Genomic DNA, 23226 nt, shown 5'->3' on the forward strand with positions numbered 1-23226 from the left:
GCTGCCCCGGTCCCCCCCCGAAGCCGAACCCCGGTCACATATAAACAACCACACACATGATGATGGAGTCTCCTCTTTTACCTGCTTCCCACTAAATAAGCACTAAAGGGAGGGAAGAGGGAGAGGGGGGAGGTGGTGCACACAATTCACTTGACCACAGGGTGTTTTCATTAAGTTTTTTAATAGTGTCAGCAAAAAAATCAGGGTGGCTCTTACTCAAGTGACGTCCATTATATGCACAAACTTTACAGCTTTTACAGTTCAGCTTTCTGTTTCCACCCCATCAGCAGCAGCCCATACACACACACATGATGCCTTCCACTAATCAGATGCTGCTGCTGATGGTGGTGATGGCCTGTGGTGATGATTATGTGATTTCTCTGGCTGATTCGGTGAAGATAGAGCCAGGTGGGGGTGTGGGGGAGTACCGTGCATGTTTCACGAGCAGCTATGTATGTACATGCAGTTACATGTGATGTTAAACTGGGACAGAGTGTTAAAGCATGCATTCTTAACAGACGCACCGCCTGCTGCTTATTGTTCTACAAAAAGAAAAATGAAAAAATGAATCTACCGACTTCTTAATAAATCACTCCCTTCTCTCTGATAAATAACCAAGTGCTGAATCCGGACCGACACACCTTCAGTACTGGTACATTCACATACAAACCAGACATTTGTGTGATCATGCCAATTTGTAACGCATACAGAACAGTGCAAAAACACAAAATTCATACCTGAGACTAGTCAGTATTTAGTCCCTTCATAACCTCGTGGGGTTTTTCTTCACGGTAATTGTCACATTTTTTTGCTCCGCTCGCCATTCACTCAACAACATTCTCTTGTACAACAGGAAACGTGTGTGATATATGTACAGCGACAATGTATAGTGATTCATCGAGACACTTGGACAAACAATATGTGCTCATTTGGTCGAGAAGAGAAAAAGGACATATGGCATTCAGTGGAATTTTTAGCTGCACAGACTTTAAAATGCTTGGTTCTGAAAACAACCTGCAACATGAATACTACAGTGCTAATAGAAATCAAAGAGCTCTTTTTACATATTTAATATACAAAATGACAAACCTTTTTCTTTTTTGTTTTGACATGTTATTTTTCCTTCCATGCCGGGTGTCAAAGGCTTTCCCCGGGGGCCGCTAAGGTCCTTTGCTTCAATGCTTTTGAAATAAAAGTCAAGTGCAAAATAAAAAGGCTTTAATTTTCGTAAATGTTTTTTCCACTGTTTGCTCCCAAGTGCTTTTTTCTTTTCTTTTTTTTTTAAACAGAGCGAGTCTCCACCTCGATCTTCTCCTCCGACTGCGACTCGGCCTCGTGGTGGGGTACGTTGGGCCGCACCGTCACCAGCGGACCCCCGGTGTAGATGGAGTGGAGGAAGTTCCACGTTTCCTCGGAGATCTGCCCCGAGTCCGCTCCTGCAGGGTCGGGGGGGGGGTGGAACAAACACTTAGACACCACAGATATCCACCAAGGTTCAAAGCACACAACAACCACTTCTTTCAATTCCTGAATGAAGATTAAAAAAAACATATTTTAATAGTAGTACCTTGTTTGAGTGTTAAATGGCCGTTCTTGTTTACTGTTATCTTGGAATTATCGATGGGTCCCGGCGGATCTTAAAGATGAAGACAAGACAATTAGTCGTCATAGTTTTCACAGCAGTAACACACATGCCTATTTCACTTTATTTCAGATTTATATTGTGTTCAAATCGTTTTTTTAAAGAGCGATCGTGTTTAAAGCACTTCCTGTCCCCCCCGTTTGCTACGGCAAGCAAACAAATATTGGAGGAGCAGAAGTCAGAGGAGCACAGGCGTTTGCAGACGTGCCAGATGGAAGCTGTTATAAATAGATGTGACATTACAAAGCGAGGGAAAGGGGGGAAAAAACGAGAGCAAGTGGAATAAAAATGAAGTAAAAAACTGGAAGCTTCCTTCTGCTGCAGCGGGAGGGAATCTGGAATCTGGACTCAGGGGACTGAGGCGAAGGCTTTGAAGATGAGTCGAGAGAAGAAACGGGACTTCTCGGTTTCCTTTTGAACATGAGCTGTTGGTAACGAGAGGATGTCCCGTGTAAAACAGATAATTTGCCGTTCTCTCCTTCTCGGAAAAATGTATAGATGTGACACATGTGTCGTTTGTTTGATGAGATAAATGTACTTTGAACAAAAATCACAGCAGCCGTGTTCATCACAACCAATCACAGGGAATCCACTTTTAATTACAACTCTCAAAGTGGGTTAGAATGAGTTTTTTTTTTTAAAAGGACATTTAAACCAGATTGGGGCTGGAAAGGAAAGACTTCTGTCCAATCACCATTGTCTTTTCCTTTGACAAAGCCCTCCCACTCGCGGAACCACTGCATGCTGATGCAGTATATGACCACTGGAGACTCCTCCTCCTGGAACGCCTTGTTCAACTTCAGAGAGGGAGAGAGGAAATGGGGGAGGAGTGAGCAGCAGAGACAAGAGGGAGGAGAGAGGATGAAAAAGGGATGGGGAGGAGAAACAGGGGGGGGGGGATGGGAGCAAAAAAAAAGAAAATAAGTGAGGTTTAAAGGATTTACAGGAGAGGAGATGGAAAAGCCTAATCAATTCTCTCTGCTTCTTATTCCAATCAAGGACAGTGTAAACACCGCACAGCACCAGATTCATCTTTCCTGGAATCGACACAATCCCTTCTCTCCTGGCTCACTGCTCACTGAAGCTAATAACGTGCATCTGTCTCAATGCATTAATGATAAGGATTTCATCAGACTCACACCTCTCCTCTCCTGCCGGGGTGACAAGCACCAACACATGCAGCCTATCAACTGGTTACATGACACTGGATAATAATACATCCTATACAGCACATAGCCAATGAGTGACGGCTGCACACAGGCTCATTGACACACGACTAATTATCACTAACACTCATTTTTAACTGCATTTGACTATAAGCTTCTGTTGCTGCTCCTGATTTTTTGCTGACAAACGTTTTGGTTTTGAAAGTCTTACCCGGACGAACATGTCCAGCTCCGACTTGCGGCGTTTCTCCGATTTCTCTATCTCAACCTGGCACGTGTGGCAAACGTACAGGTGGTTGACAGCAGGTCCTCCCCCGTACCTGCGGAGATGGGTCCGGATTAGCTGACACATATTGAATTATCACAACTAAGGACATGATAGTACGTACACATATGAGAGCAATGGGATTGATGTGAGGTCTGAAGAATGTTTAATGCCGTATGTACCTGCTGTAGAGGTGATCCCACACGTTCTGCGGCAGCATGATCACCAGGTCGTCTATGAACGTTGCTTTGTTGGGTGGAACGCCTGATGGAACAGTTGAACATTTTTAAAAAGGGTAATAATTGTGTGTAGAGACGTCCCAGGGAACCCATTTGTTATGGATCCCTTTCGGAAATATTGTCATTTGTATTATAAATAGGCCAAGAAGCTGAACTATTTACATTTTTTGAAATAGATTTTTTTTAAATGTTCCCATTTTCAAGCCCTTAAATCCTGAAATCATGGAAGAAATAAAAACGGCAAAACAAGGACAAAGCCAAGCAGCTAAATGTGAGCAGGCAGAAGAAGCAGTGGCATTTTTGCTTCAACACAGAGGAACTGGAAAGATAATGTCACAAATCTGATGCTTAAATGCTAAAGAAAAAACTATAATTCCAATCATTAGTAGCAGTCATTCACAATATACTAAACTTTTCTTCGTATAAAAACTAAAGAAACATTCTGAGAACACTCTAAATTCGAATAATCGCTCCTGGAGAAACGCTGCCAGACGCTGATCAAGGCCTTATGGAGCAAAATATATGTTTCTAATAACAGCCTTGGTTAGGAAAGTGGAAATAAGCTGAAAAACTTTGCGAATCGGACGGAAAAATGAAACAACAGTCCCCACTGCTGCAAGATCCTGGTTTCACTGCACTGATCTAATCGAACCAGCCGGGTGTTATGTGCTCGGAGCTGCAAAGAGGAAAATGAACCTGTGTGTTCTTATTTTTCACTATCAGCACATTCTCTACTGCCACTGCGACCCAACTGCTTTTATTATAAATTCACATTTCCCTACTTCAATTTCAACTCTATCATTTCTGGCACGAATGGAGGACAGGAAAAAGAACAGAGCGTGAATGGCACAGACCCTTCAAGAATCGTTCCCTCTTCCCTTCTCAAAGGAGGAATTTGGATCATCTGCACAGAGAGGAGTAAAAACCCCTTTTGAAGTCTGCTACGTTGTCAGGGGAATATTCTACAGTCTTTGTCAAAGTGAAAAAATCTCCGTCCAGGATGAAAGCGAGAGCTGTGATAAGACGGGTCCCAGCACAATCTTTCCCCCAAAACTGTTTAGACACAAGGCGCGGAGAGGGATGCGCTCTGACCTCTGGGGCGTTGTTAGTAGGAAATAGAACTGTGTCATCATGCATACCTCCGTGCGAACACAGGAAGTCGTCGTTGGAAATAGGCCCCGGCTCGGCGAAGGTCTTGAACTTGTTGAGCCACTGGCGGGAGATGTAGAACTGCAGGAGGCTGGGCTCCATCATGCTGAACAAACCCGACACCCTCCTACGTTCTTTCACCGCTTCCTCGCTGCTCTTTCTGTGACGGGAACAGAGCACAGATGAATCACGGTCGCAGCGGAGTAATCAAAAGCAAGATGCAGGTCATGAATATCAGAGCAGCCCGGTGCCACTGGGAGGACTGGGGGACTTACTTATAGAAGAGCACATAGGCTTCAGCGTTCTGGACACAGGATTCTGACACCTCGGTCACACTCTGGTCGTCAAATTCATACCACAGATTGTTCGCATCGTTCCTGCAGTAGGCTATGTAGTGGCCACCTGGGATTAGACAGGGAGGGGGGGGTGGGGGTGATGTCGTTAGAGCAGCATTCACAAACATAACAAGTACAAGTGAAATTCTTCTCCGCACGCTAATGAATGCAGGACACTCCGATGTGCCAACTGATGGCAGACGCCCCAGTCGGAGCCCACTCACTGCTGGCAGTGCCGTGGTGACAGATGACTGACAGCAGGTCGTAGTTGGTGGTCTGGGCGGAGCTGTCCTTGGCCAGGAACGGCTGCAGGTCCAGGCCCTCGAGCGGGAAGGAGACGTGGGTGCCGATCTTGGTGGAGAACATCAGTTCGTGTCGGAAGCGTTTCAAGTGGATACACAAGATCTGGAGCGAAAGGAACACATTGTATTTTAAGAAATCCAGTTTGGGAAAACATGGAGTATTCAGATTTTGTGTTTTTATTGATACAAAGTATCAGAGTTGTCCGGTTACCTCTGGCAAACTTTGCATTTTACAAAATTTGACTCCGTTTCGTAATCTAAGAGAAAGAAAGAAAGCAAACGGGTATTCATTACATTTATTTTCCTTTTTTACTCATGTGGAATGAGTCGTCCAGTTTAGTATTTAAGGCATCGAAAATGCTCTACTCACTTCTTGCATTTTTCACAGCTGTACATGTTGTCTCCTGGAAAATAACAAACAGCATTTTAGAGGCTTCAGTCTCAGTGTTTGTGTTGGCAGAACAGATTTACACCCACTCTCTTACCCTTTAGTTCATCTCTGGCGAAGAAAGCTGCAAGACAATCTTGTAGCGTAACCACTGGACCCCAGAACCAACTGAACACAAACAAGAGCCGATTTTGAGCAAAGGGAGCAAAGGGCTATAAGTGCCTGGTGTGAAAACATAAATAAATATAGCCTTGATATCACACACACACACCTCTTGATGTATTCCATGACGAACGAGACCCAGCCCTGTGGTGCATAAGCTTCCCCACAGGAGCCTGCCTTTACCATGGAGGTCTGGTGGGTGGAGGAGTGGAGCTTGGCCAGGTCTTCCTTCCCCGGGATGGGCAACGAGATATCCTGGAAGTTCTCCAGGGTCACAGACACCTGCCACACACACAACACATGCACAGCCATTAGAAAAATAACCACATTTTGAAATGGGTCTATATATGATTGAAGGTGATTTGCAGTGGATTATTATGTTCAGTTCTGCATAAATATCACAACATGTGAAACAAAAGAGGACCAACAAATACAACAGCAGTGCAAAGGAACATGAGAACCAGGCAACAAAATTGACTTTCCAGTAATAAATCCTTTCTTAAAGGGACTCTTACCTTTGTTGCATTTTTACACTTTTTTTGGATAAGGTTAAATTGGTATTAATAAGGTAATGACACTCTAAAATGCAAGACAGACCCACCAGGAGTAAAAACAAACAACTATTTCACTCTCATAATATTTAGTGAAAACTTCAACCAATAAAATTCTTCGGACCGAAGGACCTTATTGGCCGACAGACCTGTCTGTTTGCTGCATGGACATGCAGGTTTTCCGTCTGCTTCTTGTGGCGCATTCGGGCCCGCGTCATCAAGGCATGTGAATGTATATAACTTACCGAATCCATTGCTTTGGTAAACAAAAACTCACGTGCGTGCGCGGAGGCAGTAGGTTGAAAGTCTGCTTGTAAATAAAGTTTCTTCAAAAAAACACCGCGGATGGGAACGAGGGGGTGGGGCATTGGAGGAAGGCGGGATGATTTGAATGTGCTGTAATTCTCAAATGCAACAAAGGTAAGAGTCCCTTTAAGGACCCTGAATGTCTCCTTTGCTGCTGTTCCTGTAAACACTCCTGTTGTGTGTAAAGAGAACTGACCCGATCGCAGGTGAGGCACTGAACCGAGCTGACGATGGTCCCGTCGAACACGTCGGAGATGACACTGCGGTATTTCTTCTGCCGCTTGTTCTTTGGTGGAGAGAATGTGGACATTGCTGTGGGAAGTCAGACAGGGGGACAAGATGTGAGAAGGAATCTTTGCAGGGTTTCAAATCAAATTAAAAAAAAATGTGTCAGTCAGTTTTTATCTCCATCTTGTTGTGATGACACTCATCTCAATTTGACGTTGATCCGATGAAAACCCTGGTACAAGTGCATCAAAGTAAAAATGTGGAATATGGCCAAAATGGCCACTAAATGCAAGATAGCAGGCTTCCTGTTGTGTTTTTCCAATTGCACCTGAAGACTTTTTTGTTTGTCTGGTCATGATACACCTGTATATCGATTTTTGTGAAGACCGGTCAATGTGAACACGTTCCAGGGGTCTCGGGGGGCACCGTTGAGCCATTTTGCGACGCCCATTGAAAATTCCTTCAGAATACGTACATTTTCACCACTTTCTAACTTTCTGCAAATTTTGGTAAGAAGTTGAGCATGTTAAAGCCCTCAAAAAGCCAATTCATTTGCCTGAATAATAATAATAAGAAGAAGAAGAATAATCCTTACAATAACAATAGGGACCTCCCTGACCTTTGATCAGTGCTCGGGCCCTAACAAAGCTTTCAGTATAGAAATGACTTCCTCTGATTATCCACAAATACCTTTCTTATGTGCAGGGTTGATGCTGGGCCAGCCCGAGGAGGCTTTGGGGGGGCTGCAGGAGATTTTGGGAATGTGTCCCTCCATTGGGACCGGACTCTGAGGTCTGGTGGAGTTGGAGATCTGGATGTCTGGGAAGGAATCTAGAGGGAAGCAGAGTTTTAATCCTTTATCTGTCCACTAGCACTGGCTAAATGAAAGAAAAATGTGATATAACAGCGAGTGCAAGGGAGCGCGTCTCGTCATTATAATTACCTGATGTTCTGCCCTGAACCTTGATGGCTCCCTGGCTGCTGATAATAGGCGGGTTCTCTGTGGACGTGTCAACATCTTTGTCCATGTCCCCTCCAGAGCTTCCACCCATGACACCATGAGGCCCGACACGATACAGATCATTGATCATGTTCTTCTCCTTCTGCCACTCCCTGTTGGCCTGGATCTCATCCTGCTCCGGAATCAGCATCTCAGCCTCGTTGGTCTCTTCCACGTGCACGTTGCCGCCGTGCATCTCGTTGTCAGCGCGGTCGCTGCTGCCGCAGGACTCGCAGGACTGGAAGTCGTTGTCCGACTGGCTGTGGCGGTCCTCCTCCCGGTGGTCGTCCACGGTGATGCCGTTGGAGTGGTCGTAGGGCTCGGGCAGAACATCCTTCAGCTCCTCGTGGAGTTGATCCATCAAGCAGCGCAGAAACTCCTGGGAGTCCTGGAGATCGGAAACAAGTTTGTTTTTATATAAATGTGAGTTGGGACGGCACATTACTTCCAAAGAGTTAAAAATGTCTGAACTAGTTAGATAGATAGATAGATAGATAGATTACTTTATTCATCCCCGAAGGGAAATTAAGTCGTCATAGCAGCCGGTATATTTGAATACAATAAAATACAATACAATAAAATAAAAAATATTGAGGTAGAAATAATAAAAACAGAAACACAAGATAAATAGGTAGATAAGGTGCAGTGGCAAGATGATGGTAATAGTACTGATGATATGATGGTAATGTTATTGTTAGACAGTATATAAAAAATAGTACAGTATATATAGTATATAATATAACATAATATATATTTATATATGATAGTAATTATACCAATATAATAGCAGTATATAGTAATAATGGCAGCAACAGTATATATAATAATAATAGTAGTAATAATAATAATTATAATTATAACATGTACACATGTATAAATATGTGTATATAGACTTATATATACAAAGAATATACAGAGAGTATGATATAAGCTATGATATATAGTAGAGGTATAAATATAAGTATTTGACTATACAATAGGTAATATAATATACTATGAGTGTAAGAATATGTAGACAGAGTGTGCAAAAGACAATATTATTGTATAAAATGATATATAATATCAATATGGTTTATATTAACACATATCACATATGATGTGAAGTAAGTGTTCCAGTATATGGAGCAGAGTGTTGTACAGGGTACACAGTTCAAGGAGACAGGTATATTTAGTGCAGTTCTGTGATGGTGGCTCTGACAGAGGGAGATGAGCTGTACAGTCTTATTGCGTTAGTTTTCCTAATTTCTTCCTGTATAGAACTATAAAGTATAAAAACAGCCCAAATTCTTCCTGCGTATAATCAAGTTTGACAAACAGCTTTTGCTTTCTGATCACAAGTAAGAACCACTTCTTCTTGTTTACCCCAGTTCTGCCTCAGAAATGTGAAAACGACTGCTCGTGAACGTGTGATCAAACTTAATGAACCTCAGACATTGGATCTGCTGCTCAAACCAAACGAACTCCCCTCTCCCAGGACCTGGAATGTTAACTTCATTCAGAGTAATGCTAATTCCAAGGCTGTGAAGCCCAACGTAGCGTGACAAATGAATATTCCTCAGCTAACTCCTCTGAATAAACACTGGCAAGCCGGGAGGAAACAGGCTCTTTTATCGTTTCACCAGTCAGGCGTATAAATCCCTTATTTACAGACACTGGACAAAGACGAGATGTGCTGTAGCAAAAAAAACATCTTTTAAAATCCTTTATATGCACAACGTAGGATTCTGGAATCAAATCAAACAGTTACGTTTAAATTGAGAATTTGTGTGTGAATGAAAAGTCTGCAGCTCTGAGGAAGAGAGGGGCAGAGGGTTTAAGTTTATCTGGCTGAGTGGCTAGAGATGGAGTGAATGTCATTTCAGTTAAGGAATGAGCATCGAGGGTTATTGAGTGGAAAAGAAAAAAAGAGCCACTCTGTGATCTGGGCCAACTTTAGAGTCTGGACATTAGACCCTTAATAAACGCAGCGGAGCACAAAGTCAAACTCGAGGAAAGAGTTTAGTGACGAGCACGATTTTGTGTTTCATACTATAAACAAACATCATGACGGATAAGACAACAACCAACAAACCGACCAGTTTCAAAGCTCATTATTTCAGTATAACATTCACATTTACTAATTTCAAACAGAATTTTCCCACCGTCAACGTGTTCATGTTTTATTTACGGTGCATAATGAATATGCATGCTTTGTGTTGCATGTATATTTTACCATCTGTGATGACTCACCTGCTGAGAATATCCCCTGAACATGGGATTTATGGCTTTGATCCCCTGGAACAAGTTGGTTGGGACGACGTAGGAGGGTCTGAAATGTGAGAAAACACAGCCTGGTTAATAGAAGTTCTGCCATAAACAATATCATAATAGAGAGGAAAATACTTAGTAATATGATCTATACACTGTATCCAATGTTATTCATGAATTATGAAGTAAGCTGTGGCTTGTGGGAAAATGTGTATGTACTTTTAACTTTAAAAACAACTAAAAAAGTGAAAAACATAAAGAAACCACCGACCTGTTCTTGTGCCACAGGTCTGAAACTAGTTTCTGGTAACTCTTGCAGAGTGCGGGCTTCTTGTCTGTCCTCACCATGCCGCCACATTCAAGAAAGAACTGCGTCAGCGGCGGGCTGCAGTGGAGAGAGGGAATGGCTTATCACACATGGGGACTAAACATGTTTGACTGAGGAGTTGTTTCTTATTATGAAAAAGCTTATAATTAGGTAATTTTCCCCCAAAACCTAAATATAATCTAAGAAGAGAACACAATATAAATGGTTGAAGTATGAGAGTGTGCACAATTATTATAATTGCCTTTGATTCCAGTACAAATGCTAATCATTTTAAGTTTGGTATTTTGTTTCTATCATATTCACTAAGCATGAAAATGCTCAAATGGAAATCCAGATCCAGTTCCTCATTTCTACATAGTGCTGTATTTTTCCTTTTGTTTTATTTCACTTGCAGAGTGGGAAACCTTCCAGTTCACTGGGAATCGCTGATAAAGAGAAACAGCTGATGAGATTCTGTTTGATGGATGCAGAGCGGAATTTGCCAGAGAAAGAGAGACAAACTACAGGAGGAACAAGGCAGAGAGTGTTCCTCTCCCTTGGCGAGAGCAACGTCCTTCAAACGTATTAATGACCCGACAGCGAGTTCAAGAAGCAGCGTTCAAACAGAAGAGACATGAAAGTGCCGATTCAGAAGAGGTCCCTCCTTCTGCAGCTGCGTGACTCACTTTCTCCTATTTCTGGAATGTGATTTAGATTGCAAATTTTGACCCACATCTTTCTCCATTAGGCTTGAATCCAGACGAGGCCTCATCAGTTTAATACAAAATTTAAAAAAAAAGATGCAGCTTCTGAGTAGAAAAAAGTACGAGACAAGAAGTAAGCAATTACACAGTTTTGTACGTGGCTGCAGAGTCACAGTTTAAGTGCCCGCGCCGACAATCCAATCAAAAAGACTGAATCAGATATCTGCAATTCAGTAAACAGCAAAAAGGAAACGAGGGTGACTGGGGGAGAGAGGGAGTCACAGAAAGAGGAGGTGAGAGAGAGCAGAGCAGATGGGGAAAGAGTTGGTGTTCATTTGTAACAGAAGACCCTACAGGGATCCACAAAAGGCCATTTCTGCCATCTCAAATGGTGCACTGCAGCAACTCTCACTCCGCCGTCACTCTCCCAAACGAGCGGAGCCACGGTCGTTTCTCACAGTCGACCGGTCGCAGGCGGCCGGGGAATTAAAATACAAAAATAAAAAAAAGAAGCAAATGGCTACTGAGGAGAAGCGCGTCAGGAAGAGCAGAGTCGGAGAAAGGGGGGGACGTGGAGAAGATGTGTTGACAGAGGGGACAGAGGGACAGATAAACAGAGGACCAGGTCTCACCAGTTGGACAGCGCCTGCAGGGCAGCGTTCATGTAGCAGGTGTTCCCGATGTTCTTCAGCCCCGTCAGGCCTGAGGGACACACAAACACACAGAGGAAATTGAAACAAGACGCTCACCAAACCCTGTGCGAGTGTGGAACCGCTCACATTAGTTAGACAACCCCTCCCATTTCTATATTAATATTTAACAATGGGAGCAGAGAAGGTGGCGGTCTGGTGTATTCTATGACGGATGGATTTAAAAGTTGTTTTCCCCGAGTAAAGCGGAGAAAAGTGATCCATCACGTCAGACAAAACACAGCTGTTAATATTAATGCCTTTTGCACATTCTGTCTACATATTCTTACACTCATAGTATATTATATTATCTATTGTATAGTCAAATACTTATATTTATACCTCTACTATATATCATATCATATTATATCATACTCTTTGTATATATAAGTCTATATACACATATTTATACATGTGTACATGTTATTATTATTATATTTACTATTATTATTATATATACTGTTGCTGCCACTATTACTATATACTGCTATTATATTGGTGTAATTACTATCATATATAAATATATATTATGTTATATTATATACTATATATACTGTACTATTTTTATATACTGTCTAACAATAACATTACCATCATATCATCAGTACTATTACCATCATCTTGCCACTGCACCTTATCTACCTATTTATCTTGTGTTTCTGTTTTTTATTCTTTCTACCTCAATATTTTTTATTTTTTTCTATTGTATTGTATTTCATTGTATTCAAATATACCGGCTGCTATGACGACTTAATTTCCCTTCGGGGATGAATTAAGTAATCTATCTATCTATCTATCTATCTATCTATCTATCTATCTATCTATCTATCTATCTATCTATCTATCTATCTATCTATCTATCTATCTATCTATCTATCTATCTATCTATCTATCTATCTATCTATCTATCTATCTATCTATCTATCTATCTATCTATCTATCTATCTATCTATCTATCTATCTATCTATCTATCTATCTATCTATCGATCTATCTATCTATCTATCTATCTATCTATCTATCTATCTATCTTCTCCTGCTCCTACGATTAGGAAGTATCCTGTTTCCATAGAGTCAGTAAAGTTAGTTAAGCTAAATATTAGCTCTGATCAGGTCCTGTTTGTAAACTAGCCATGCGTGTCCCTACAAATATCCTTGTTACTGTAAAAAAACTTTAAAATGTGACGATTCTCAGGCAAGTTCTCTAGTTAGAAGCAGCAACTCTTTCTTCTCCTAAGAGGATTTATTTCGTGAGAGACACTAGGGGATAATCGTCTGCTCGGACGCTGGAGGTCAGACCGGATCTAAAAATACGGGGATCACTTCTGCTGTAGAAGTTAAAAATTTGCTGAACTCTGACTCGGTAGGAAGCAGCAGTCAGACTGAAAAGTCCTTAATTGCCCTGCATGAGGCAAGTGTCACAGCCGCTGCTGCAGCGCCGGTCGTTGACCACAATGGATCAAAATCAGCCGAGTCCCAGTAGGAGTGAGGCGAGCGTCCCTTTCACCTCACGCAGCACCTTGGCTTTGACAGTTAGAAAACTCTGATTTCACATGACCAGACGTTACTCTCACCAAGCCCAATTACTCCGCCGCCTAATCATATGATCCGTGTTCCGAAAATAACCAAAAGCGGCGACTGCTGCCAAACCGTGAGCTGCACCGCGTGAGGTTCAACAGAACATATGTCCAGAACGGTGAGGCCGGTGCGAGTCTCGCTGTGTTTGAGAACATTATTTGCATCGGTGGGAGAGGCGGTGGACTAGTGGCCGAAACTTGGACTACAGGCAGAATAGGTCTCTGGTTCGTCTCTGGTTCGACTCCACGGAGAAACAACAAAAAGACGAACCTGGATTGATCTGTCCAAAAATCCAAGAGGATTCTCTACCCTGTCTAGTGCCCCTGAGCAAGGCACCTTACTCCCCCAACATCTGCTCCCCGGGCGCCGTACATGGCTGCCCACTGCTCTGTGTGTTCTGCACCAGATGGGTTAAAAGCAGAGGTTACATTTCCCTCCTTGCATGAGTGTGCATGTCTGTGCATGTGTTTGGGACAAATAAATATATCTTAATCTTAATCTTAATTCCGGTGGGACAGAAGCTCTCAGCACTCAAGTGTGAGCTGCACAGGAGCAGACTGGAGTCACGTGTCTGTGTTCCAGGTGATGCTTCCCGATGTTGACGGGGGGGGGTCTCTGCGGTGCGTTCAAGAACAACTTTCAACACAAGACTCGAGGCGTCAGTTCCTGCTTTGAAGTCTGCCTGGTGTGTCAGCGTCTTTTAAAAACACTCACCTCCATGCAACCATTTACTGATCTTATTAAATTCAACCACAAGCTTCTCTTTGAACTGAAGCAGCCGCTGATTACCGAGCTCCTGTGTCTGAGGGTTTTCAATTTGAATTCTGTCACACTTTGAGAGATAACATTTTACTCAGCTCACTTACTTCAGCGGTATAAGATTTTATTATGATAATATTGGAAAGAAAAATGTCTAGTGGAGCAGCAATGAAACTCTACATATGGACATTTAACAAATGTTGCTGCTTTATTTACAGTAATAAAACCTTCATGTTCAAATAAATTAATAATTATATCTGACATTTGTGAAAATAGCTGGTATTGTGTTTGCGGTATTGTAATTGATAGCAAGACGATAAAATGCTGCATGCCAGTGGATAATATAGACATTGATCTGGTTGTTTGATTTTTGATGATACAATAATCTCATTCTTGATATGTTATAAAAGCATTTTAGCTTGTACCATTCGTGTTATTATGAGGCTCATAACTTCCTCTGTGTAAACTCACCTCTTGCACGCGGGTCCTCCTCTTCCTCAGTCTCCATGTCCAGGTCCTCACAGCCTCCATTAGGGGGCACCCTCAGAGAGGTGGGGCTCCCAGGGGCCCTGCTGCCATCCTGGAGGAACGACAACACACGACAGCCTCATCATAAAAATGTATTGTCCGGTAAATGAATAACAGTACAACTTGACTGGGAGTCAGTATGACAGCCGAGGACACGGTTATGTAACTGAGTGATAGTGTAGTAACATGCAAACGTAAACCTTTCTATTCAAACATCACAGACTGCAAAATAGAAAACCACCATGCTGCTTCTTGTTGTTTATCTTCAAACCGGCTTATGACAAAGTAAGTCAATATATTTTCGCCTTTAAGCTGTGTATATAATATAATCGTTTGTGTACTAAATAGATGGGAGTGTGCTCTCACCTGGCCTGCACTCTGTAGAGGGGGGAGGGGCTTGCTGTTGGCGCGGGGCGAGTGCGGGCCGAGTTTGCGCTCCAGGAAAACCTCCTTGCCGCAGGCGTAGCACCACACCCGCAGCGTGGTCAGGTTCACCGTCAGGTTGTGCCGCGTCTCCTGCACACAGAGTTATCAAAAGAGAAAAAACGTTTGGTGAAAAGACGTATATCAGACAGTGTAAACAAAGCGAAACAAAAAGACAGTTAATATTTATCCCAGAGCAGATGATAAGGCACGTGGGCACTTCGTTATCAACATGAAGCTTTGGAATCTGAAACACAATCTTCCAATCAGTATCTCATTAGTACCTGTTGCTTTGGCTCTTATATAACAGATACACAGCAGGTGTGACTGCTCTAAGGTCAAATTGTGGCTCAGCAAACAGGCTGAACAAAACGCTAACACTGAAACACAATGCAAGTTTTCAGCCCAAATACATCTTGTGATTGACAGAATAAATACACACTTTACAGAAAAGATTAGTGTATAAAAGGACTACAAATCTGAAAATTCTATTTAAAACAGAAGAGAAAACAGTAGCACATATAAGCCTAACCAGCTCACTTACTTCAGTGGTATAAGAGTTTATTATGATAATATTGGAAAGAAAAATGTCTACTGCAGCAGCACTGAAACTCTACATATGGACATTTGACAAATGTTGCTGCTTTATTTACAGTAATAAAACCTTTATGTTCAAATAAATTAATAATTATAGCTGACATTTGTGGATATTGCTGGTATTGCACATATAAGCCTAACCTGCAAACCAAATAAGTGCAGTAATTTTATTTTATTTTAATGACAAATCTGCAGATTAGTGCTGATGATTTGGCCAAGGGTCTCAAATTGATCATTTATTTTTAAACTACCTGTTTAATCGTACCAAAGGTCCAAAGATATTCACTTTACTGTCTAATCAGAAGAAGGAGAAACCTTGCAACACAGATACTGGAACCAGGCCATTTTTAGTAGTTGTGCAAGAAAATCAATTAAATAATTTTCTGTCAACAGACTAGTGCAGACCTCTGCTGCTGTGGGGAAACGGCCGAGTTCTGCTGACCCGGTGCTGCTGTGACAAACACCAGCGGCCTGGCAGGTCGACAGGAACCTGAACGTGAGCAGCTTCCGACCAGCAGACTCTACATTATTCATCAAGGCTGCGTAAGCCTTCACACAGAGGGGCAGAGCAGAGCCGGGTGGGCTGAGGGAACACACCAGACCATGAAACTTCCCCAGTTTCAATCATTTATGAAGGGAAGTGCAGCAGATACGGGAATTAATAACCGGCTGGATTTATCGGTCTTAGAGGATGTTTGACTAGCTCGATGTGTTGTATTACAATGAAGAGTGTGTGGCTCTGATAGTGATACTTCATGGCAATTAATTTCAAGTCTGGTTTGATGAATTGGTGAAGATCGTACAATTTATGCAAAACAAACCATTAATGCTCCCCTCTGGCCCTTAGTGACCAAACTTAAATAGAAACACAGATGTGCACTGTCCTTATTATTCAAATGCTTGTAAAACTGCTAAATTAACAGTCAACATATGTGATATTTTAAGAGGAAAAACAAAAAGCCTGAAAACAAATTGTCTGTGGTAACCTCAAAGAATGATTTGCAAAGTTTGCATTTAATTGAATTTGCTTTAGAAGTTGGTTTCGGTGCATAATGATACTTGAAACACTATCTTTGCAGAATTACTAACTATGTGTCCCATTTTCTAAGCATAGAAGTGGAGCTTCTTCTAACTATAGCTGACCCAGTTTATGCTTATAACCTCTTATTTACTCATAATACTTAAGTTCATAGTTTGAATAGCAGTGGCCCTAATTCCCATGTATTAGAACTTCTACTCCGATCCGAGTCGTTCTCAGTAAAGAGATTAAAATGTTTCCCTCCCCTCAGGGCCTTCAGAGCACTAAGTAAGCGTGGCCTTTATTCTTGCAAGATTTAACGATGGCTGCCACTGGAAGAACACAAAAGGCGGTTGTCAGGCTGCACAGGCAGGTATCCCAGAGAAGGCTCCAGATATCATGTTCCCTGTGATATCATTTTAAAATGAGCCTGCTAGGATTAAACGTCTTTACCAGCATGTTCTGTATCCGATATCTGGGTTAAGAGCTCTGCTTCTGAGAAGGTCTGCACTCAAACCGGCTCTTTACCGACAACGCTTTGAGCGTTTGTGCAGATGCTAATAAGAAGAGCAAATTACATGTTTGCTTTTTGTCTCCTTCACTTCGTCCAAACCCGACTTGGCTGCAGGAGAAGCCCGAGTCAACGCTGAGAACACTGGAGGCTGAGTAGAGCTTTAGAGAAGTCAGTGGGGGCAGATACTGTAACCATGGACCTGTAACAACCAGTGTATCTCCCCCACTTCCCAGAGGAATGGCAATTAATAATAGATGATCCACTGCTGAAACGGCACTGAATGTGGAGAGGTAGGCACACGGTGTTGCCTTGATGGTTTTTAACAATGCATGTCCTCAAAAAGCTAAAAGATGCACGTGCAGGCTTTTTGATCATGGAGAGAAAACTTTCAAAATAAAGCGTTGCTGGAGGCTGTTTTTATTTCAAGTCAAAGCTCCGGGGACTATGAAGTGGTATTCCTGTCCTGGACTCACATCTGTGCCTCATCTGCTTCTCTCCTTACACCTCCTCTCCTCTTTGGGTTACATCCTTTTTTTTGTATTATTCAGTATCACATACAAGACCGATCCCTTCTTCTCTCTTTTCTATAAATGAATTATCATTTTTTCCTGCTGAAAGGCAATGAGTAAGTTCTCCAATCTCCTACCTGCGAGTGGACCGTACTGTGGTCAGTGTGAGATTCTCCACATCCTACATACGCACAGCCATTCTGCAGGGGAAAAAACAAAGGATGGAGAAACCGAGGTATTAAAAATTACAATTCCTGTGGGAAGCAAAGTGTTAGTGCGTTATATTTCAAACTGTCCTACCTTTATCTTTATCTTTATCTTTGTCTTTATCTTAACTTTATCTTACCTCCAAACATGCCCACAAATTTGGTCCTCCAACTTTACAGTCCTGACACTGGCCCTAGAAAAGAAAGAGGCGACACTCGGGTAAGAATCACGTTACTTTGAAATTGAAATCAGAGAGAGAGCATCAGACTTCACCAGACAGGAAACCAAAGCATATCTGTGTCAAATTCAGACTTGGTGAAGTGATATTAAATATGTGATTTTTAAAAAGAGCAGGGTCACTCACATGGGATTTCTGAATGAGTTCCTCCTTTGTGATTTCCCCCACACAGTCCAGGTGGGGGCAGTCACAGTTGGACACCAGTGGCATGGCTCACCCACAGGTCTGAGACAGAGAGAGACACAGAGAGACACAAACTGTTGGAAGAGGTGACATTCTGGGTCAGGTGACTTCCTGTTATGAGAAGGTTTATCAGCGCCACATTAGACACTTGATACAGCGACAGGAGACGCTGCACAACCAAGGAACAGCGCAGAGGACAAGAAGAACAGCCGCTTGTAACTCGAGTCGGCGCCACACAACATGTTTTTCCATAACAGCACCGCTAACAAATTCCTCTTATTATCTGCCCCTGACACGCCAAGCAGCACATCACACCACGGCTGTCAACAACTCGGAGCAGCGGCGGCGTGTGAATAGTTGGGTCATTAAGGTTTTTAGTGCTGACATGGCAGGGAAATCAAGCCAACACAAATAATTGAACGGGGAACAAACATTCTGCAAACAAAGGCCGAGTAATTACAACAAGCTTATTGACAAAGAGAGAAAATTGCGATTCTAGAAACATGTATCTTCATACGACAACGGATTTAATCAATTTCGACGGCAAGAAATGTAAAATTAAATTCAACAATGACCTGTGATGCAGATTTTTTTTGTTTTATAGTCACTCTCCATTTCCGCTGCTGGTGGTCAAATGGGGACATTTAATCCAGCAGAGCAGAAAATGCTGCAGAGTCCAAGGCAGCCAGCAAACAACTCTGTGTTCATCCTCTGCTGCTGCTGCAGTCAGTCCACATGATGAGGGGCAGAAATGTTGGAAGAATTAAACACAAAATCAGGATATAAATGTGCCAATTAGCTCTTTAGCTCTTTTACCTTAGAAATACAGATTATGTACAGAAAACTGAAGACGGATATCTTTCCAGTTGTGGCTAGAAGCCTTTGGGATGATACATTCTTAAAATCTACCATAACCCACTGTAACAGATTATGATAATGCATGACGTATAACAGCTATAATGGCCATATCTGTAGCATGCTGATTATATATATATAGCAAAATTCCCCCTAACCCTTCCTTGAGAACAACATCATCCCCTGTTGCACTTCTGTTTTTCAGTGTGCATGGAAAGAGGAAGCTGGGACGCCCTGTACATTAGGATTAGACTCAACCACTGGTGCTTTCTAGAATCAGGCTTCTTGGGAAGTCTGCGGTCCGATCTCCTCCACTCGAGGAACCAGGCTCACTCTCAGTTCAGCCTCAGGGGAGCAAAGGGATTTACATGCAGAGTGACAGAGGACGTGGTGATTTTATCAGTTAATAATTCACTTTTTATTGATACTATCCTAAAAGTGTAATAACCCTTATCGATCTCAACGACTATTGCCTTTCCCCGGCTGAGTTCGCTGCAGATCTGAAACTTGTAATAACAATGAGCCTGTTGCCGTAAAATAAATAAATAATTAAACGTGGATACAGCCTGTGAGGTTCTGGCTGGAGGTTGCTCCCTGACATTCAGGCGCTCAACCAGGTGTTCAGGTGTCAGTGTCACGATGACAGCAGCTCACTACTGTGATTCAGCATATTTAAACCACGCCAACGTCCTAAATACCACTTGCCCCGAGAGAGTCACGACATTCCAACCTACTTTAGACCACAGGGCCGGCTTAACAGCAAACATGTGAGACAGCTGGATACGGGAGAAGTGCTGAGACATCACATGTTTGTATGATTGTGGTTGATAATGTGATAGTTTGTGATGATTTTTGATTTAACTCAGGGGTCCAGACATTAAACTGAATGCAGACACAAAGCACTGAATAGAGCTGCAATATTTAAATGTGTCAATCAATCAAAAGAAAAGTAGCTCGCAACTATTTTGACAATCAGCAAATCATTCAAGAAATGTATTAGAGCAAAGACGTCAACAAAAACTAAACATTTGAAGAGGCCGCTTTACAGACTTGCTGGGTTTTTTGCTCTTACATTGTGGTATTTTTAATATTTTGAGATGTGTGATGTTGGTGGAGTTAAACAAGAAGTTTAATTACATAACCTTGTGCTTCAGGATATTTTGATGGTCATTTTTAAATATGTTCTACTGTTTCACAAACAACTAATGAGGAGAATAACCTTGTAAAGATGAAGGAGCTCCCTAAGGACAGCTCACACAGGAAGACGTCAATCCTCAGTCAAGTTCAAGGCCAGTGTTACACAACTCAACACACGTGTTTCCTCATCTGATCACCATCTACGAGACTCATAATGAAAACTATCTTATCAGACTGTTCTTACACAAAGTCAACGAACCCACAGAGATCCACACACAGGTTTCACCAGGCTGCTTCCCTGGTGGAGGCTCGAAAGGTCAACAAACTCACTAGGATCCCAGCGGGGCTACGCACCAGGGAACTGGGATTACCCGGTGGTTTCACTGGGGAGCCTCCGGCGGACAGGCCAAGACAAATCAGTGTCTCATCATCATCATCATCTTCATCACACACCATCCTCATCCTCTCTCTGTCCCCACAACACACACGATCACAACGATTGTGATTACAACGACAACACAGTGTGGGATTTGAATCTGCACACCGCGGTGGTACAGCCGGTCAGGGTGGGGCAGACCAGTGGGAATGAACCCGATATGATGCAGCATTATCCCGGATCACAAGGAAGTGAAGCAGCTGAAACACTCATATATATAATAAACACAGTAAAAAAACAATAAAACGTCAAATCCCAGTGCCTTCGATGCGTTGATTAGCAAGGAGCCCATTAGCCGTTATGTTTAAAACCAACGTCACGTTACCTCGGCAGTTTGAAGGTCTTAAAAAACAACAAGGGGACGTATTCCAGGGGGAAAACAAATATCCCACCCGGGTTAAGGAGATATGTACCCGGGGTATCCAGAGGTGGAGTAGCCGGGGCCGGATCCAGATGTGGAGCTCCGGCCTCCGCTGCTCACACCGAGCTGTCAGAAGCAGGCGAGGCGCTGACAGCGTCACAGCCCCCGGCTAGCAACCCTTAGCATGCTAGCATTAGCATCCAGGCTAATGCCCGGTCACGTAACGGGTGGTTTTGCTCCACACGCAGGCTACAACCCCGCTAGCAGCCCCCCGGGGGTCGTGGTGGAGGGGGTCCGGCTTCATAAGACACCACCGGGAGGGGGGTTAGAATAGATAACCACCGACCACCACCTCGTCAGTGGTCATGCTAGCTGGATGCTAACAGGCTAGCTGTGCACTACTACTACCCGATCAGCTCAGCTCAGCTTGCGGGGGAAACACACTCGACACCCGGGTGGTCTCTGTGGGTGGTCTTACCTGCAGGACAGGGACACGCAGAGGCTTTGATGGAGCTCGGGGACAGGGGGGGAGGCAGGAGACAGATTCAGGCGGAGGTCGGAGACATTTCTCTGGGGAGGAATCCTTCACGTTCAACGATCACCGTCGCTCAGCGTGGTTGCTAACGTTACAACTGGCTCCGCCCCCTTTCCGGTGTGGAGACCCCAATAAAATAAAAGGTCATTTAAACCTGCTGCAAATATCTAATTTCATACTGAATCCATTCATGCTTATGTATAATTATATTGATATGGTGTCACAATGAGATCGGTTATTTCGAACTGGTTATGAGATATTAATTACGCTTCAAAACATGCGTAGTAAATGTGTATTATAGCAATGAGACTAATGTGAAATAACCAACATAGGTCTGGAATATTACTAAACATAATTTGCGTATTTATACTTTGAATAAACAGCTTTTTCTATATTTAAAAATATATGTATTTAAAGGTTTATTTATTCTAAAGTGACAGTGGATATGGAACAGCACAAAAGTACAAGTAATGATCAAAACTGCCTGAAATGATTTATTGAAGAATTTATAAAAGTGCAAATAATACATTAACTAATATATACTGCATCACTGAAAGTTAATTTTACGTTGAAGTTCAACTTTGCCGTTTATTAGGAACATAGAAGTGTTGATGCAGCTCCTCTGAAGGTCCAGGGTCAGATTTAGGTGAAAGGGATCTGTTGTCACAAATTGAATATAAAATAATCCTAGTGATGTTTCCACTAGTGGGTTTCATTGCGTTGTGGTTTTCTTTACCCTAGAATTAACATTTTTCATTTAAATACTTTATATTGAAATACTTTATATTTACACCAGGAGCACGTCCTCTCCACAAGGGTCACCATGTTTTCTACAGTAGCCCAGAATGAACAAACTAAAAACTGTTTGAGTTTTTATGACAAGAGAAGGTCACCAAAGGTTTTCTTTCATGTTTGGAAGGGGAGGGTGAGGGGAGGGGTGTTCAGCTGCAATATGCAACTTCATACACAATGAACCTTTAACATTGAGGATATAATGCATCTGTGCTGTAGTCGAGCTGTATTGATATGATATGATATGATGCGATACGATATTATATGATATGATTTTATATGATATAATGTTATATGTTCTGGTTATAATTCTTTTAGTGCACATTGTATGATGTGAATTGATAAATAAAGGATATTTGGGGGGGGACTTTAACTCTCTAACTATTAATCTGAGGAATTTCTCTAATTTCTCTAGCACTTGAATCAAGGAAAGGTTTTTATCAGTAACTCTAGTAACTGAAAGCAGCCTCACTTTACTTTTAGAGCCCAAAACATTTGCACAGTGGTCCTGGGATGTATCCTTCCATGTATATGGACCTTAAGAATGTGAATTATATTATACAACATATTATTATAAGATAATAGCATATATAATAAAAGCTCCATCAGTATTTGGATATGCAAAAACCTACACTAAAAATACAACATAAACTTGTCCTCTTTTTAACTGTTGAGGACAAATTCACAACTTGGCTGCAAGAGAAACATTAAAACTGAGGAAGCCAACGCCCCATGTGTAGACTCAGCCTCATTTGAATTATGCAAAGTAGCTTGAAGGCACCGGTCAAATGATCGTACATTAGTCCACTTTATATACTGTGGACAGTTTGTAAGTATTATCACAAAATATAATTTATATAATATATATTAAATTATA

The 23226-nt window shown here is 42.2% G+C and overlaps 1 protein-coding gene across 1 annotated transcript; it reads right to left on the bottom strand.

Moving 5' to 3' along the window:
- Nucleotides 1-162: 162 nt before the first annotated feature.
- On the bottom strand, nt 163-21634 carry usp33 (ubiquitin specific peptidase 33). Its single transcript, XM_061084199.1, has 24 exons — nt 21501-21634; nt 18177-18275; nt 17952-18005; nt 17743-17805; nt 14911-15060; nt 14488-14596; nt 11624-11693; nt 10252-10365; nt 9963-10041; nt 7677-8121; nt 7424-7564; nt 6702-6817; nt 5758-5930; nt 5584-5654; nt 5469-5502; nt 5310-5355; nt 5021-5201; nt 4737-4863; nt 4452-4621; nt 3256-3337; nt 3020-3128; nt 2337-2439; nt 1568-1636; nt 163-1436 (listed from the first exon to the last, which is right to left on the bottom strand). Exons 2-24 carry the CDS (start codon nt 18258-18260, stop codon nt 1282-1284), a joined length of 2745 nt encoding a protein of 914 aa, XP_060940182.1. The 5' UTR covers nt 18261-18275; nt 21501-21634; the 3' UTR covers nt 163-1281.
- Between the last annotated feature and the right edge of the window lie 1592 nt (nt 21635-23226).

The sequence above is a fragment of the Limanda limanda genome, chromosome 13 (genome assembly GCF_963576545.1).
Source record: "Limanda limanda chromosome 13, fLimLim1.1, whole genome shotgun sequence".
Lineage (NCBI taxonomy): Eukaryota > Metazoa > Chordata > Actinopteri > Pleuronectiformes > Pleuronectidae > Limanda > Limanda limanda.

What these genes read in the sequence shown, in the direction of transcription:
- usp33 (XM_061084199.1), bottom strand. Translation starts at nt 18,260, where the DNA reads ATGCCACTGGTGTCCAACTGTGACTGCCCCCACCTGGACTGTGTGGGG. An exon ending in ACAGTACGGTCCACTCGCAG is followed by an intron (nt 15,061 to 17,742) that starts GTAGGAGATTGG and finishes CTCTGTGTGCAG; the next exon opens with GAGACGCGGCACAACCTGAC. An exon ending in CTCTACAGAGTGCAGGCCAG is followed by an intron (nt 14,597 to 14,910) that starts GTGAGAGCACAC and finishes TCGTTCCTCCAG; the next exon opens with GATGGCAGCAGGGCCCCTGG.